The 17,537-nt window shown below is 41.1% G+C and overlaps 1 protein-coding gene across 13 annotated transcripts in view; it reads left to right on the forward strand.

The window, feature by feature from the left end:
- The window catches only part of ENOX1 (ecto-NOX disulfide-thiol exchanger 1), a 368,503-nt gene that overhangs the window by 335,451 nt on the left and 15,515 nt on the right, over window positions 1-17,537 (forward strand). For 11 of the 13 annotated variants that reach the window (XM_071805771.1, XM_071805770.1, XM_071805734.1 and 8 more), the window contains 2 exons: window positions 3,801-3,908; window positions 8,640-8,696. In XM_071805771.1, coding sequence (XP_071661872.1) covers window positions 3,801-3,908; window positions 8,640-8,696 — 165 coding nt within the window. Of the gene's footprint in view, window positions 1-3,800; window positions 3,909-6,188; window positions 6,284-8,639; window positions 8,697-17,537 lie in introns of those variants that run through there. The other 2 variants (XM_071805780.1, XM_065852027.2) reach the window with 2 other exon arrangements.

A 17,537-nucleotide genomic window follows, 5' to 3' on the forward strand; every position in this document is an offset into this window, starting at 1 on the left:
TTAGGATCAAAGGAAGGGGGATATAATTAGACTAAATCACAGTGGGAGGCCACAGTGGGAGATGTGAGAATGAAACAGTGGAAGTTTGTGAGCTGATCTATGGAATGTAAAACTTGGCCATGGATGAGCCAGGGGGTGGGTAGGATGGAGAAGAAGATTTTGCTTCTAGTCAAAGTGTAACAAGTTCAACCCAGAAGTGAAACTTGGTTTCCCATTTGTAACAGTCATTCAGTAGTGAAAAGGATCTCCAGGGGCAGAAATGGTCTGAAAACACACTTGGGACATTCCAGATGGGAGTTTATACTATTCAGAAGCATGTGCTCTAGGGTTTCTCCCAGTAGCTGGACCAGGATGAATGTGCAGTCTGGATGGTGGTGATGTTCTCCTTGGACACACATGGCTATTCACTTCCTTCAGAGGCTATGGAGCAAACAAGATCTCCTGTGAGATCCTCCTCAGACTCCCTAATACTTGTAGCACTGCACTGAGGCAACGACAATAATCAAATCCTATGCTTCAAGGTTTCAGCTGTTTACCTGGAGGTGATAACAAGGGCTTCCCTCCCCCAACACATAATTGACAGGATGCATTCTGGGCTTTTTCTGAGGATCATTTAACTCATTTTGGCTCCTCCCTTTGAATCATCAGAGGCTGGCCATGCTGATGAGACTTAACTGGTCAGAGAAGACTCCAAGATGGGGGACAAAGACTCCTTTCTCTTAAGAACCATTGCTGTGTTCAGGTGTATAAGATCAAACAGTGTGTAGCTGGGAAGGAAAGGACATTTCACCAGCCCCAATTAGGTGACACATCTGCTTACCAAACCTCAGATGTCTCAGTTAGTGACCTCTGAAAGGGCTTATGCTATCTTTGTGGTGTCTTCACAGAATCACAGAATCACAGAATGTCAGGGATTGGAAGGGATCTCAAAAGATCATCCAGTCCAATCCCCCTGCCGGAGCAGGAACACCCAGATGAGGTTACACAGGAAGGCATCCAGGCAGGTTTTGAATGTCTGCAGAGAAGGAGACTCCACAACACCCCTGGGCAGCCTGTTCCAGTGCTCTGTCACCCTCACTGAGAAGAAGTTTCTTCTCAAATTGAAGTGGAACCTCTTGTGTTCCAGTTTGAACCTATTACCCCTTTATCTTCCCATTGGTTGTCACCGAGAAGAGCCTGGCTCCATTCTTATGACACTCACCCTTTATATATTTGTAAACATTAATGAGGTCACCCCTCAGTCTCCTCCAAGCTAAAGAGCCCCAGCTTCCTCAGCCTTTCCTCGTATGAGAGATTTTCCACTCCCTTAATCATCTTTGTTGCTCTACGCTGGACTCTCTCCAGCAGTTCCCTGTCCTTCTGGAACTGAGGGGCCCAGAACTGGACACAATATTCCAGATGGGGTCTCACCAGCGGAGAGTAGAGGGGAAGGAGAACCTCTCTGGGCCTACTAACCTTCTAATACACCCAAGGATGCCATTGGCCTTCCTGGCCACAAGGGCACAGTGCTGACTCATGGTCATCTTGCTGTCCACCAGGACCCCCAGGTCCCTTTCCCCTACACTGCTCTCTAATAGGTCACTCCCCAACTCATACAGGAACCTGGGGTTGTTCCTGCCCAGATGCAAGACTCTACACTTGCCCTTGTTATATTTCATTAAATTTTTCCCCGCTCAGCTCTCCAGCCTGTCCAGGTCTCGCTGGATGGCAGCACAGCCTTCTGGCATGTCAGCCACTCCTCCCAGCTTGGTGTCATCAGCAAACTTGCTGATAGTACACTCTAGTCCCTCATCCAAGTCATTGATGAATATATTGAATAATACCGGCCCCAATACTGACCCTTGAGGCACTCCACTAGATCCAGGCCTCCAACTGGACTCTGGCCCATTGACCACAACTCTCTGACTTCTTTCCTTCAGCCAGTTCGCAGTCCACCTCACTACCAAATCATCCAAACCACAGTTCCTCAGTTTAGCTGCGAGGTCTTGTGTGCTCTGCTTCTCTTACGAGGATTGGAGTCCCGTCTTTCTAAATTGCAGATATCCACTAGAGCTATCCTGGGTGAAACTTAATGGTCCATAATAACAAGAAGTTACACAAGGTGACCAAATGGTCTCTTCTGGGCTAACAAGTTACAAAATATCTGGAAAGCTATAACTGTGCTGAGGACCTGCATGGGTATCAGTGTGTGACATATGACAGTACACACAAATTCAGTGTATCTTCTGATAATGTAGGGAGTAGTACCCAACTGGCAAGATAAACACGGGCCTGAGGTGGCCATCCATCCCTGGTCAGGAAATGCCTCAGTAGACCTTTCCACACAAAAGCTGGTTGGGCAAGAGCCTCAGTGGAACAGGCCTTGTTATTTCATGTAAAGTCTTGAGATTTGAAATGCTCTTGTGCTGTGGCAGAATGAATTCACATACCCAAATGTCTCTTGAAGGCTCCCGGGGAGCAGTCCATGCAGCAAAATCCATCAAAAAGCTAAAACAGCTGGACTGTAAAGTGTGTGAGATATATTCAGACATATACCAACATGTGTTTTTACTTGAGTAGCTGAATTGATTCATCCTACTGGTGTTTATTCACAACAGAATTACACTACCAATGGCTCCATTAGCCCCTGAAATGTCATCTGTTTCCGAGCAGCTCTGAAAACAGTACTGGTGGTACCAAGTCTTTTGATGCCTGGGACTTCCAGTGCAGTGGAGTGGAACAAGGCCAGGGATTATTTCTAGATTTGCTCTCCGTAACTTACCAAGATGCTGAACACCTGCAACATCGATCTGAGACGGAGTTACCAGTTCTAAGCACAAACATAAACTGAGCTTTAGATGCTTAGATACATAGTCGGAAAAGTAGTAAAGCAATTCCTCATTCAAGTAGTCCTCAAAAGAAGCGTGCCTACTAGCAACGTGTTGCCTCATCAAATCAGTTTCCTTTCTTGATCACTAAGGGAAAGCACCATTAACCCCTTTTTCATCTTATGTTTGTCCACTCTTTTTTCTTCAGCAGCCCCTAACATTTACCACATCAATACAAAAATATAAAATTATTTCAGAGTTAACTACATCTACTGACCTGCTCTTGATAGTCACAATAAATCTCTGCAGAACCTAAAGCTAACCAAGACCAGAGGACATGGGCTTTTAAAAATGCTCCCACATCCCAGAATTCTCTTCATAAAAACAGGGTTTGATCATAGATTTTATTTTGATAGTCCAAAACAGCAGTCTTTCCTGGCTGATACATTGATTTGTAGGGCATCAGTCTTCCTGATCTAACAAAATATCACGGCACAAGGGAAAAAAAGGAAAGCTTTTGTCTTCTTGGCAACTCAGTGCGAAAGCTTTCCAGAATATTGCTTTGCATAGAATGAAAATGGCTGTTGGCCAATGACTAATTATATTAAAGGGCTGTGCTTTTAAATTATTTATGTACCATAGTGTTTACCCTAGTATTATTAAAACCACCACATATACTTCCACAAATAAGATTTTGGTTCACATGAATGTGACAGTCACTCTGTGGGTGATATACTGTACCAAGAATCTCTAATGTAACAAATAGCTTAACACACATTAACAGATGCATTACTTGCAGAGCACTGCTGCAGGAGGAGATGCAGATGAGAATAATTTACCTCTGGTCCATTTAGACACAGCGTATTATGCAACAATAGTAAATGCAGGAGCAGACTGCAAAGCATTGTTCGAAATGAAGATTTATCAAACTAAGGATTTAAAACCGCTTTGGATCCAGACGATGCTAACCAGAAACTTCTTTTGTTTGTGCAGCAATTGTTGAGCATACAGGAAGAATTAAATAACAAAAAATCTGAACTGGAGCAAGCCAAGGAAGAACAAACACATACACAAGCAATGCTTAAAGTCCTGCAGGAACAGGTGAGTGTCTCTGGTGGGAGAAAGTTGCTGGCTTAGGCATGCTAAGGAGATGAAGCACTCGTGGCTTCACCTCCAAACTCCATAGGAGTCTGACCACAGAATATGCTGTGAGCAAGGCATAACCTTATGTGGCCTGTGTGTCTGCTCTGATTAGCATTTGTGAATGCAGCTGAGGCTAACACAGAACATGAGAAAACAGAGTGAAAACGACCCTTATTTTATCCTATTCAATAATGAATTTCATGTCTTGAGTAACATTTCTTCTCACATTATTCTACATAGGTATCAGTGATGTGTGCTTTCACTCTGAATTTAAAAAAAAAAATGTTGTGTGAGTGTAATATGCCTGAAATGAAAGAGCTCTTTATTTTAAGACTAGTATTGAAAAAAAAGAGCTTGGTATCTCCAGTGTTATTCATGCAGATAAAAGTATACAAAAAACTTTTTTATAATGACATTTTAAAAGTGATTATCAGTGCACTTATTTCAGCAGTGAAAAGCAAACCTCAGCAAGTTTTATTATCACACCTTTGATACTAAGGTGTTCTATGACACTGGCAAGAATATTTGACAGTATAGTTTTATAAGCATGGTAAGATGGATAGTCACACAACAAAAAGAAAATCTGGTGCTAAATTTGCAAATCTGGAGATGAAACAGTACATTGTGTACAAACAGAGTGTACACAAATGCATGTTGTCTGTACAGAGCACATGACTTGGACATACTGAAATCACAAATCCCCACTGTGCTGCACAGTCACATTCTCTGCTTTGAGACCTTATTTTAATCCTTTCTATATAAACTTTGAGCTAAAATATTTAGAGACTTGGTTAAGTATTTGCAGTTTAAAGACTGTGGGATCTGAAGTTATTAGATGGCAGAGATTCAAAATGCTGATGACTCTTAAGATTTTTCAGCATGTATGTCTGAATATGCCTACAGATTTACACATTTAATGTACATACTGGGAAAAGTAAATTATGCGTATATCAGATGTTTTTAATGCTCATTGTGAAAGCTGAGACATTGTTCCACATCTAAGATTTGCCTTTAAACATATCTAGTGACAAATATATTCTAGAAACTAATAACTTAGATTCTGGAAAAAATAAAGCTTTTATGTTCAAACATGTGTTCTTAACACTTATGGTTACAAAGAAAACCTTCTAACTGAGAGCTGATGCAAGACTGTGTTACACAAAATGTCATGAAGGAGAATGGATTTGGTAATGACAGAACTTTTCTAAACATTGAACCCACCAGATCTCTTCAGTTAATTGCATCTCATTTACATTTTTACATGACATTCAAGGTATAACATTATAAAATACTTAAAAAAAAAAAAAAAAAAACCACACCACAAAAGAAATAATGACATTTCATGAAGTTATTTTATATCTTGGTAGCAATTAAATGCTACAAAAATGTATAAGAAGATCTTGCAATACTGGGCCCCAGTAGGGACCACCAGGGCAGACTTTTGAATCTATGCAGATTCCTACTAATTGCAAATCAAATGTGCACTCATGCTAGGCAGACAGACGAAACAGTAGCTGGAAGAAAGGCAGGATGGATCTGCATTTCTCTTGAGAATTAGCTCTGAAACGTGCCTAAGGCCAAGACTGTAAGTAGCCAGAATTCCTAAGGAGAGCTATGCAGCCAGTGTGCTTCTCTGACAACCCTGAACTAGTTCCAAAACTTTCCAGAATTGCAGAAGCCCCAGTAGCAATGACCCCTACTTGCCAAGACTCACAGCTTTCTTTTACAAGCACCACAGCTCATCCATGTGTTTTATCCACAATGGACATTGAAAATCATCTGGCAGAGTCAAGTAAATATGAACATTTCTCTCAAAAATAAATATCACCAGGCTCCCACCTCAATTATATGGCTCATTTTTGTGATACATTTGCTAAAATCTGTCTTTTCGTGTCAAGCTGGCAGAGGGATCCTGCCTTGCCTCAACATGGGCATGTTTGCATGGAGAAGTGCAGCTGTGTCTGAGCACGTCTACTGGCTCAGCACATCTCGCACTGATCCAGTTGCATTAATCCAGCCGCATCCAGGCTGGAACGTCCTGCTGGGAGAGGTCCCATTTGCTTTTGCACCATATTGCATTACTGTAGCCAAAAGGCTTCTGTATTAGATCTGGCCCGTGGCCACCAGCTCTGCTTGTCAGAGGGATTCATGCCCTCTGGTTGGAGTCAGACCTACCCCACCATGGCACTAGATGTGCCAGAGACTTCTAACTCCCCGACCCTTCCCCTTTCCTTTCAGGCAGGCCCTTGGTAGCTACTGGCACTAGTTCAGTGTGTTGCCTCAGCATGGCCTCTGCTGGTAACAACATCACACTCGCCACCAACCTGCGATGGAGCCTGCCTAGGGGGTAAGGCAAGTCCTGTGTTTCCAATATTGTATGTTTTTCTGAGGTTTGTATTTCAACCTTTCACTCCTTAGGATGTGAGAGAAAAATCTAATTTAAATTTGAATTTAGAAAAAAAAATATTGGAAAAGAAGGGACTTTACCCCATGGGAATGCAGCCGCACATTTTCTACCCACAAGTTTTCCACCATTATCTCCACCAGTTCACCTCCACCTCCTACAGCAGTGGTCCTAGTGTAGATGTGGATGCTAGCACATTCTTGCCTGAGTTCTGGCATCCTTTTCAGAGCATGGCAGGCAACAAAAGAGATGGAAAGGCTCAAACATCCTGTCTGCATTAAGCTTAGGTAGAGTAGTGCTGGGGCAATCATGGTGGGAAACCATGGTGAGGTGGAAGCCTGCCAGACCTATGCAGGCTGCAGGCTAGAGGCTGAGCCCAGTCTCCCATCAAAAGCACCTGTGGCTGACAGGGGAGTGGTATGTCACCAGCAGAATGTATGTGGAGCACTTTGCAAGAAGGCCACAGTCACCAAGGGGTGATGGCACTTTATCAGCCTGGAAAAGGAAAAGCAAAAAGTAAATAATGAAAAGCACTCCCTGAGTACTCAGGATGTGGCATTAACGTGCAGAGAGCTTTTACATACCCGAGCATGCTCTCCTGACCTCATATTCAGATTAGAAATTCAGTTGAACTCAACAGGACTGCTCAAGTGAAGCGAATTTCTATAAACGAAGAGGTGGCAGAACAGGGAATTTTCTCTTCTGATTGCACCAGGATGCAGAAGTACTGAACTTTGGTGCTTGGCTGGAAGTAGCCCTCTCAGCTCGTTCCTACCAGCCGTCCTTACAGTGAGGTGGTTTCACAGTATGGTTGTTTTTTTCAGTGCAGAGAAAACATGTAGCACTCATTGGAAATGCATCACCCTGCTGTCAGTATAAATTGCAGACTTTTCGAGGGTATTGAAAGATGAGCATTAGTGAATTGAACCAGGACACCTGATGAGTTTGTCATCCCCAGCTATCTTTTGTACTGCTTTATCAGGGATTGCCGCCCCCTTCCCTCTCCATCAGAACTGGTTTAGTTTGAGCAGCAGTTCCTGAACTGATGCAGTTTACAGCCCTGCGTAATAAGGTATGCAGACCCCATGGTCTGATGGCCTTAACTGTCAGACTGTAAACTGTGAGAGGCCAGGAACTGAGTCACACATGGTTTAGCTGTTGCTGTCACGTGGCAAAAATATGATGGAGGTAACCAAATCTCCCTAGGGTGGTAGCCTGCCAATGCTTCTGAGTCAGACACCTAATCAAAACATAATAGTGTTCACCTGGATTTTAGGACTGTTGTCATTAAGGATCACAGCTGTATCATCAATAGTTACATCAACTCAAGTTTTTGGGGTAAAAAAAGGAATGTAGGGGAAAGTTCTGTTTAATGTTCCTAACTTCCTGCCACCCCAGGTCCACATCCCAAATAAGTTAAGTTGGAATAAAAGCATGACTCTTCAGAGATTTACCTAAAGAGGAAAAGGTTCTGAGTGCTTCATTTAATTGTACAAACCTCCAGTTTATAGACTTACGAGACCTGTGGTATCTCCTTTCTGAATTTGCTCAATCACAGAATGATCGACTACATATTTCACTGTGGCTCAAGACATGAGCTAGGACATTCCTTAAATCTCTTGGGAGTGATTTTTACAATCCCTCAAATAGTTCTGTATTTTCCCCAAAAAGCTAATTCAGGAGGAAAAAAAGAAAAGTTTGGTTCAGATTATATATTTGGAATTGGCAGTTTCTCCTCAGTTCTTCCTGCCACTGACTGAACAAAAGTGCTGTTCTTCTCTTCCCTTCCTTTTCCATCATACCCAGGAGCCAGTTATTTAGATGCTTCCTCAGGAAGGAAACATACAGTAGCACTTTGGCATCTTAAACAGCTCAAAATATATCACTCAAAAGTAATCATTAGCAAAACACTATTTAGCCAGTGGCAACATGCAAATATTGTAAAGTTTAAATTAATAGCAAGAAGAATGGGAAATGAAATCATTTATTATTCTTGAGAGCCAATTCTATATACTTTTTATGCCTTGAAACTACTTTCTAATCTTATTATTTAAAAAATAATGACCCAGTCTTATTATTTTCCTTTTTTTGCCAACCTATCAAGCCTTAAGTATGTTGCTTTCAAAATGGTTTGAGCAAAAACTCATTAGAATTATATGCTCCATCTGTTTTTCTCATTGGAAGCTTTATAAAATGCTCCTTCAAATAAATCAAAGATAACTGTGTGAAATACTCAAGTAATGTGCTTGTTTTGTTCTGTTTTGTTTTTTGTTTACTCTTTGCAGTTAAAAAGTGCCAAGGAATTAGCAGAAATCAATGGGCATGATGAATCTCAGGCAAATGTAGGTACAGGTATCTATGTATAGCTTTAGACATATATATATATATATATATATATATGCATGCATATGGTCTCAAATATACTATTTATGTTTTAAAGCTGACAGAATGGCTGAATGATTTGCACATCAGGTTTGAAGTGCTTGTTGTTTTGGGTTTTTTTTATTCCTGAAGGAACAGGTTCAAATCCCAGAAAACTTCATTTCGAGGTAGATAAATTGGGTTCCATGCAATTTACTTTGTAGGATTTATTTGGCTGAGACTTTAACAACCAATGTCCAACTTGCTGTATGTGGGCGTTAAAGATACCATGGAAACGACTGCAAGAGAAATGTTTTGCTGTAGTGTCCTGTCCAGGATTACTCAAGTTACAAAGTTGTACCATTTGTGTCTGTGGCTGCCACCTGCAGCTGAGCAAGTCTGGCCATATTTCAGTTCTGAGTGAAGTGATTCATGTACACGTGTATAATTTGGAAACAGTTAATTCGCACAAGAGGACTAAATTAATTCATTGAGTCATTAGTTTCGTCCAAAATCACTAAAGGACTTGTTAAGGTCATGTTTTTTAAAACCTGCTGCCAAAAAAAAATGCTTCTGTTATCCCCTTAATGATTGTAGTCAAAACAGTAATTTGGATAAGGGAAGAGATTAAAAAGGAAAAGTTTCCTGTTATGTTCGTCTTCCAAAGTGTGCAGCTTTGTGCTTTGCCATAAACATATGAAAATTAAAACTGATTATGTACAATATCTTCCTCCTAGCCAAGAGAAGTAGCAACAGTCTGAACACTAGTATGTTTTAACATCTATTTTGGTCACTCTGTTCTCTAATGGCACAGTCAGGAAAGCAGTTTCATTTTAAACGTGAATGGCAGACTCAAATTTTGTGGGCTGCTTTGTGATAAGGAAATGTTGTTTTGTCCTTTTTAATCCATTCCTGAATCTCATTCATTGTGGTCTGTTTCCGCAGTGAAGTCGATAGAGCCTCATAGCTCTCAGCATTTGGACAGGAGACATTCAATATTGTCTGATAGCTCCAACAAATCTGCAATTGCAGTCTGTCTGCACAGCGTCTCATTGCCCCTTTGAAAGATTATGTTTGCAAACCAAAATAAAGACATTAATCCACTGATGATCTTGCAATGCTCACATTAGCTACCTAAAAACTTGTCTTTGTACAGCAGCTGGTTGCAGGGTTCCTAAAGGAGTTTAGAAATATGAGACTTGGAAAGTTTCTAAAGGAATTTGCTTCCTCTCCAAAAACGTAGATGAAACAGTGTTTTGCAGGACTGAAATGTTTTGAAGGAAAATTACCTAAATGCTTCAGTTTTTATCATTCTGGTTCGTATGTAACTGGATAAAACAGAAGAGCCTGAAAGTTTTATTTTCATGTAATATAAAGGTTGGAATAGCGTTAAAATTAAACATCTCAGTTGTGTAAAGAGAGTGTTTCAGTACATCTCTCCCAGATACCCAAACCAAAATATTTCAGAATTTTTGTTTCATGGTAAATTTTTCAAAATGTAATATTTTGTTCCAGTTTGTAATTGTAGGAATTGTTCAAATACCTGAATTTTCTATAGGATAGAAACTCTATTTTCTGTTCCTCTTTTTCCATGACCTCTTCCCATGATGATCTCATAGCAATATTAGACTCCTAAGAAAAGAAGTCAATACATAAACTAATGGTGAAGAGAGAGACTAGACAGCTACAATTATTGAGTCATAGTTACAGCCATATATTCAATAATTATGCTACCATGAAATCAGAGAAAGCACAGCAGCACAAATGGAAATAGAGAAATAGAGGGAAAGAACTGATATTAAAGCATTTGCTACAGTAATGAACTTTGTAAAATGGGAGCTGAGGTACCTTTTAAACAATTGTCATTTCTATCAAACATATAACGCTCAGGTGTTATGCCTTGCAGGTTGTCTCTCCACATCTATTCTCAGCAGACTTCATGGTTCTTGCCCTTGGCCAGTGTGCAAATCTGGGATGATCAAAGAGAAAAAGGCTTGGTTGTTAGCGAACTGTGATGCATATAATGGGATTAGGACATATTTGTTACAGTTGATGGGTTGAATTCAGCAAATGAAATACCTTTACATGCAGAGCAATAGTGGGGGGTGTTGGTAAGGAAAAATGGCAACGTATGTCTATACACTGAGCACACAATCTAATCTTCCTTCTATTGCATATTTAGGTTACTTCGTCTATAGAAAATCAGGCTCCTAGAAAGGACAGTAGAAATTCTAGGCACACTGCATAGACATCAAGAAAGCCCATATTGTTATCTTAAAAATATTTTCTGCAGTCCTCGGGCTTTCTGCTGATGACACTGGTCCGCATCATATTTTACATTAGGAAATATTGTTTCCTAAAATAAAACCTGGAAATACTTTTCTTAGCAAAACCAGATACATATGAAAAATTATATTTAGACTTATCCTGGTGTGTTTTCTACATTTCCTGAGAGGGAAACAGGGATCTTGACACCTTTGCAAAAAGAAAAATATCTCTCCTGAAATGCGCTCAACCTATAAATGGAACAATCTTCAGTTTTTTCTCTTATTTTTGCAGGGGAATGGAGCACAGTTAATTAAGGGGCTGGAGCGATTGCAGTGTTACCCCTCCTTGCCACCGCAGTTCACACACAAATCTGGGGGGGCGGAAAATGATATTTTAGTGTATTGTCAGTACATCTGTTATTTTCAAAAAGCAAAACCATCTTACAAGGCTCTGTAAACAGTCATAAGGGTGTTTCATGAGTGATTTGCCAGGTACATGCAGTAATATTTGTTATGGCTGTTGACATTTCCCAGCCATACTCTGTGTCAGGAAAGGCCAAATGTCAGGCTCAAGCAGTACATAGAGCCCAAGATCCTCGCCTGGTATTAACAGAGACTTCAACACCCAGGACTGCCAGAGGTGCTGTCACTGAACATTCATTTCCTTCAGCCCTGCAGTTAGGAAACATTGCTTCTTGCTTCTAATCTGCCCCGCTTTTAATTTCCCCTTCATTGCTGCATATAATGATATTTAGTTCACATCTCTGTCTTAACTGAAAAGAAAATAATGACCAACGGACAATTATAATTTCAGATATAATCCTCTTCCAGGATGTTCCCAGAGTCTTGGGACCTGATTAGTCCCAACATGAAAAAAAAAACACCTTGCTTGGGAGATGGGCTCAAGTAGAGAACATTTTATAACCTGAAAATGATAATCACATGTTTTGTGGTTAACTCTATGAAAGCAATCTGTTCTTTCACTGTTTCTGTAAGTTCAGTGCCTTTCTGTGGAGTTTCTTGTGTATAGGTTAATTCTGTGTTTTGATCAAAGACCTCCTTTTGCTCACTACTGAGTTCAGTATACATGCATGCATGCAGATGCAGCTATAGAGCTCTGTTGAATATATCCCTCTTTTGGGTGTGGAAAGGTTAACTTCCATGATATTCCTCTATTGTTAATGGAGAAAGGGAGATTTTTTTACACAAGCCTCATTTTAGAAGTACTCAGTGATCTTCCAGGAGTTTGATACTCTCCCTTGACAGCTGCCTTCCTTAGATAGCTCCTGTGAATAACTCCTACCCTTTGTAAAGTGGTAGTTAGGAATATCAGTCCTCCAAGTTCAGACCAAAGTGAGAGATGGGTCATGGTTGCAGAAGCATTTTGAATGCCCAGATTGCAATTGCATGGCAAAGTCCTGACTCTGCTGAAGTAAATAGTTAAATTCGCATCAGGTTAAAAAGCCAGGATTTCACCAAAAGACTTTCTTGGTTACTTCATTATCAGCAAGGCATAATAAAACGAATACATTTGAGAGAGTGAAACTGATTGCATCAAAAGTTTTTTTACCAGTTTTTTTATTCTGTTTGTGTTTCATTGTTTGAAGAAAGTAATGACTTTAACCTCAGTTATCTGTCTGCCTCCAGTTTGGATCTCCCGCAGCTGGGACACAATATTCTGTGGGGTTTTTTTTCCAGACATGAAATCAATAATATTAAGTAGGTATACATTTTTCCATTTGAATGCTTGAAGCTGTTATCAGAACATTTCTCAAGTTCAACCAAGCATCTTACGTTTGATGTTGATTCTTCCTTTAATTCTTACCCTCTATATCTGCTTTTCAAGCAGTTACTAGGTGATCCCTGACATTGAGGAGGAGTATACCCAAGGTGAAATATTTGAACCAATTTACTAAATTGCTTACTTTATGCTACACTGAAAGTGTTCTTATTCCTAACTACACTCCAGTCTTCTCTTTTCACATGGTATGGTTAATCATACAAACTGCTCAGGGAAGTGGTTGAGTCACCATCCCTGGAGGTGTTTAAAAGACATGTAGATGAGGTTCTTAGGGACATGGTTTAGTGTGATGAAAAGTTTAGTGAGATGAAAAGGGCCCTTGAATGCAGGGAGAGGAGAGGAGAGGAGAGGAGAGGAGAGGAGAGGAGAGGAGAGGAGAGGAGAGGAGAGGAGAGGAGAGGAGAGGGGAGGGGAGGGGAGGGGAGGGGAGGGGAGGGGAGGGGAGGGGAGGGGAGGGGAGGGGAGGGGAGGGGAGGGGAGGGGAGGGGAGGGGAGGGGAGGGGAGGGGAGGGGAGGGGAGGGGAGGGGAGGAGAGGAGAGGGGAGGAGAGGAGAGGAGAGGAGAGGAGAGGAGAGGAGAGGAGAGGAGAGGAGAGGAGAGGAGAGGAGAGGAGAGGAGAGGAGAGGAGAGGAGAGGAGAGGAGAGGAGAGGAGAGGAGAGGAGAGGAGAGGAGAGGAGAGGAGAGGAGAGGAGAGGAGAGGAGAGGAGAGGGACTGTAATGCCTGCTCAAATTGTCCAAGTGGTTTGGGACTATGGGACAAAAGTTGGTTGCCTTTATTGGTGAAGGTCCCAAGTGATTGCTGATGCTTTTACTCACTTCCTCATGGGTGTAACAGCCATTTCCTGGCTAGTCCACTCTTCAAAAGGCTTGCTCTTCCCAGAACACCACAGCCAACTGATAAAAAAATGTGCTCTACATAGGTAATATAAAAGAAATTCGGGCCTAAAGTTATAGGCCAGAGAACCCCAACTCAGGGCTTGCACATGTCAGGAAATGGTATGTTCCTTTTCTCTCTGAGCTTCCTGGATGCCTCGGGTTTATAAGCTGTGAACCTCAGCCTCAGAAAGCTGAGGCGAGTAAGGGAGTAGCTGCCTTGGCTTTGCTGATGTCCTGTGATCTTGCAGCAGTCATTTCTGGAGCATATGGGAGCTAGGGAGCTCAACAAAAAGGAAGATGATGACCACTGGGTCCATTTTAGGGTAGGGAGATGGTGCTGGCAACCTCTCCATGCCTGAGAGCTCAAGGGTTACGCCCCTCATAGGGGATGCCAGAAGTTGAGGTTTGCTTCTCTCTTCCACCTGAGAAGGTTCAAAGCTACATTTCCTGAGAAGAGTGTGGGCTACGTGCACTCTCCAACCTCTCTGTCTTAACTGCTCTACTCAGCAAGATTGTATTTGGTTGACTAATTCATTTAACAAATGCAGTTAATTGTCTAAAGAGAACAAGCAAGGGTAATGTTGCAGTGCACGGATCAGGAAAACCCCTTGAGGAGAGAAAAATGCAGGGTTCATTTTCACGTCGTGGGTTCATTATGTTGTAAGGAGAAGGTGCAAGGACCCTGCACCCTGACTGGAGCAAGGTATAAAGCCCTCAGAGATTACAGAAAACCATTTACTGTCTTTACTCAGGTCCTGGTAGGGGCAAGACCAGGGGCTGAGGAGTGGCTGTGCCCCTTTCTACTCCCTGCCTTTTCCATTCCAGGCGTTTATTTGTAGCCCTTCCATCACTCATTTCTTCTTATTTCCTTCAATTTAAGGCATGTGGAGTATGATAAATTCAAGCAGCTATGGCCGTTTGCAGATCAGCAGCTTTGCTAGGTACCACGGCAGGCATGAGGAATGACCACCTCATAAATTCAATACCGCAAGGCCTGAGAATAACAGGAGTTTAACTGAATGTTTAGGGCCATGTTATCAAAGAGCCTGCTCAGCCTTCAGAATTTCTTACACACTGGTAGATCAAGTCCCCCTGAGTTCCTCCCGTCACCACCCCAGCCCTCATTCAGCATGTTAAAGGACAGCAATAGAGTTTCATTAGCACAGTGGAAACCTCTGCTGGCAGAACCACAGTATCTGTGGTTTCAGTCATGATCTAACCCTACAGGAAGCAAACAGCTACAGCAGACCAAGGTATATTCTGACACAGTGTGTGCCACCTGAAGCAGATCTGGGCTGTAGCCATAACCCTCTTCCTAATGTGCAGCAAGGAATCACACCGCTTCCCTTGTCCCTAATTAAAAGTGTCAGAGTGGCATCGTAACATAGCTTTTGATTAGACTGAATCCCCATCATCTGAGCAGAGTAAACTCTAAGACGCAATGATAAAACCTATTCAGCCACCCACTCAGCAAATCACAGAAGTTTTCTGACTTTAAATTTCATATGAGCTCCACAGGGAGACAGTTCTTCAATGCCCAAAGCTATCTGACATTTTAATAATAATCTGATCATTCTGTGCAGCCTTTCATCCTGAAGCATTTTCCCGGAGTATTTATACTGCACACGTATACAGGAGTCATCCCATCATTTCTAGTGAGGAATAACATTCAGCCTTATACATATGCAGCTGTGTGCTTAACCCACACAGCATATGAGGCAGATTGGCTTGTCAGAGCACTCAGGCTCCCCCGCAACCACCTGAAGGATGATGGGCCATGTCTGCTTAACCCATAAGACTTGCTCCTGCAGTCCTGGGGGTTGTACACCACATTCACACTCCCTCCAACCTGCTCAAGTCCTTCAAGGAATGGACAGCAAAAAGTGACAGAAGTGAGAAAGGAACTTCAATATCTCCAGGAGGTGCTCCTCTTGGAAGGAGAGTTCATCATCCTAATCAAGATCTAATCCAAAGGAATGAGAGCTCCAAAATGTTTGTTTCAAGTACTTTTCATGTGAGATTCTTGTGAATATGGGAGTAGACCTGGGTTTTCAGATACTTAAAATTAATCTTTTTCAAATACAAATCCTTGCTGAAAACCAGTCACTCTCATAAAACATTTAAGGTTGTTTGGTTTTTTTTCCCTCCAATTGCTTCCTTTTATTTCAACAAAAAACATTTTCAAAACAATTCTACACATCCCAGAAAAGAAATGAATTGCCTTTTTTTTTCTCTAACTTTTTTTAGAAGTGCATCATTCTCAAGGAGATTGTTAGAGCAATGTTTGTGTTAAAGACCATTTGAAAGGGCTTTCAAAAGTTCTCAGTCTCAAGTAAACATGAAGTATTCCCTCCTACAATGACTTCAGCAGAGTTGGTGGGCAGGCAATGTTTTCATTCAGCCAACCGTCGGTTTGCTGCAATTCCCTATCACAAAGTGTGCAAAATGACAATTACCTTTTCCTTTGCAAAACAACCTCATTCACATCACATAAAACATCTGTGTTAAGTCATCAGGAACGTACACATAAACCCAGCTTTAGAAAATGAAGCAACCTGATCATGCTTTTTAAAATAAGCATGAAGTAACTTTCATATTAGTCATCCATATTTTGCACATGTACATTCCCATAAAATAGATGTGCTCAAATACAGTGAGAACAATATAAACAGATAGCTTCAATGAGAAAAGCATTTTCAGATTATTGCTAGCTGCCTTAACTCAGCAGGTGAAAGTTATAATAGTAAAAGCTTTGTAATGAAAAAGTTAAAAGCATCTCTCTGGCAAATGGATCAGAAAAATAGGATGTCAAGAGCACCATAATACAATTAATCTTCACTTCTGAAAACACTTCTATCATGTAGGATAGATCAGACAAACTAATATCAGATGCACAGAGGTGTGTTTGAAGTGCTTCGTTTGCAAGGTCTTATATTCACTGTTCTAATTTTTCTTCGTAGTTGTTATCATAATTTTAATGCCAGATAATTTTTCAATCCAGTTGTTAACTGTTTATTTGTTAATACCAGAGCACTCTTAAATTTACAGTTATGGTAAATTCTATATTAGTGTACTTTAAAAGTAAATTTCTGTACTAGCGTGCTATAAAAGTAATTACAATGTGCTGTGGCTGACAAAACCGGTACTGGTTTCTTGCATAGCCCAAAGTAAGTTATCCAGTTTAGGCTTGATCTGAATGAAAAAGTAACACCTGGTCTGTATCATTTCTAATGACAGACCAGTCAAAAGCAAAAACTGTTACAACATTCACCAACAGTATAACATATGGCAGATACCTACTTCTAGTTAGATAATAGGTGAAGAATTCTCTGAGACTCTGGAAAAAAACACTGAAAACCAACGAGTTTTTTATTGTATTGGTGACCTGGTGCTAACTGTAAAAGTAGCATAGGCTGCTTGTGAGAGCTCTGATTTTGGGCAGATGTTTGAATGACTCATGCTTTACCTTATACATGATGCAACACTGTAATTTGTTACAATAAGTTGAGTTATTCCAGTGCATATAGAAAAGGCTAAAAAACCTCTCTACATACGATGTGTCAGCAAGACCACCTAGCTTGGTGTCAGTCACTTTACCGAAGTAACTCTTGGGCTGTGAGGAATCAGGACTCTGTAAAATATAGTATTTCTAGGAAGTAGTTAATTTGCTAGCACAAGATCAGTTCATCTGCAACAACAAAAGAATTATATTAATCAAAGATTATGAGCAATTTTCTAGTCATTAGAGTATTTTCAGAGGAGTAGTCAGCAGAGTCAGAAACAGTCACTGTAAGAGGACATGCAGAAAGAAGAGCTGTGTAACACACACCATGTTCCTCGAGAATTTTGAGTTACTTTCAGAGTTCAGATGCTCAAC

This window comes from Patagioenas fasciata, chromosome 1 (assembly GCF_037038585.1).
Source record: "Patagioenas fasciata isolate bPatFas1 chromosome 1, bPatFas1.hap1, whole genome shotgun sequence".
Classification (NCBI taxonomy): Eukaryota; Metazoa; Chordata; class Aves; order Columbiformes; family Columbidae; genus Patagioenas; species Patagioenas fasciata.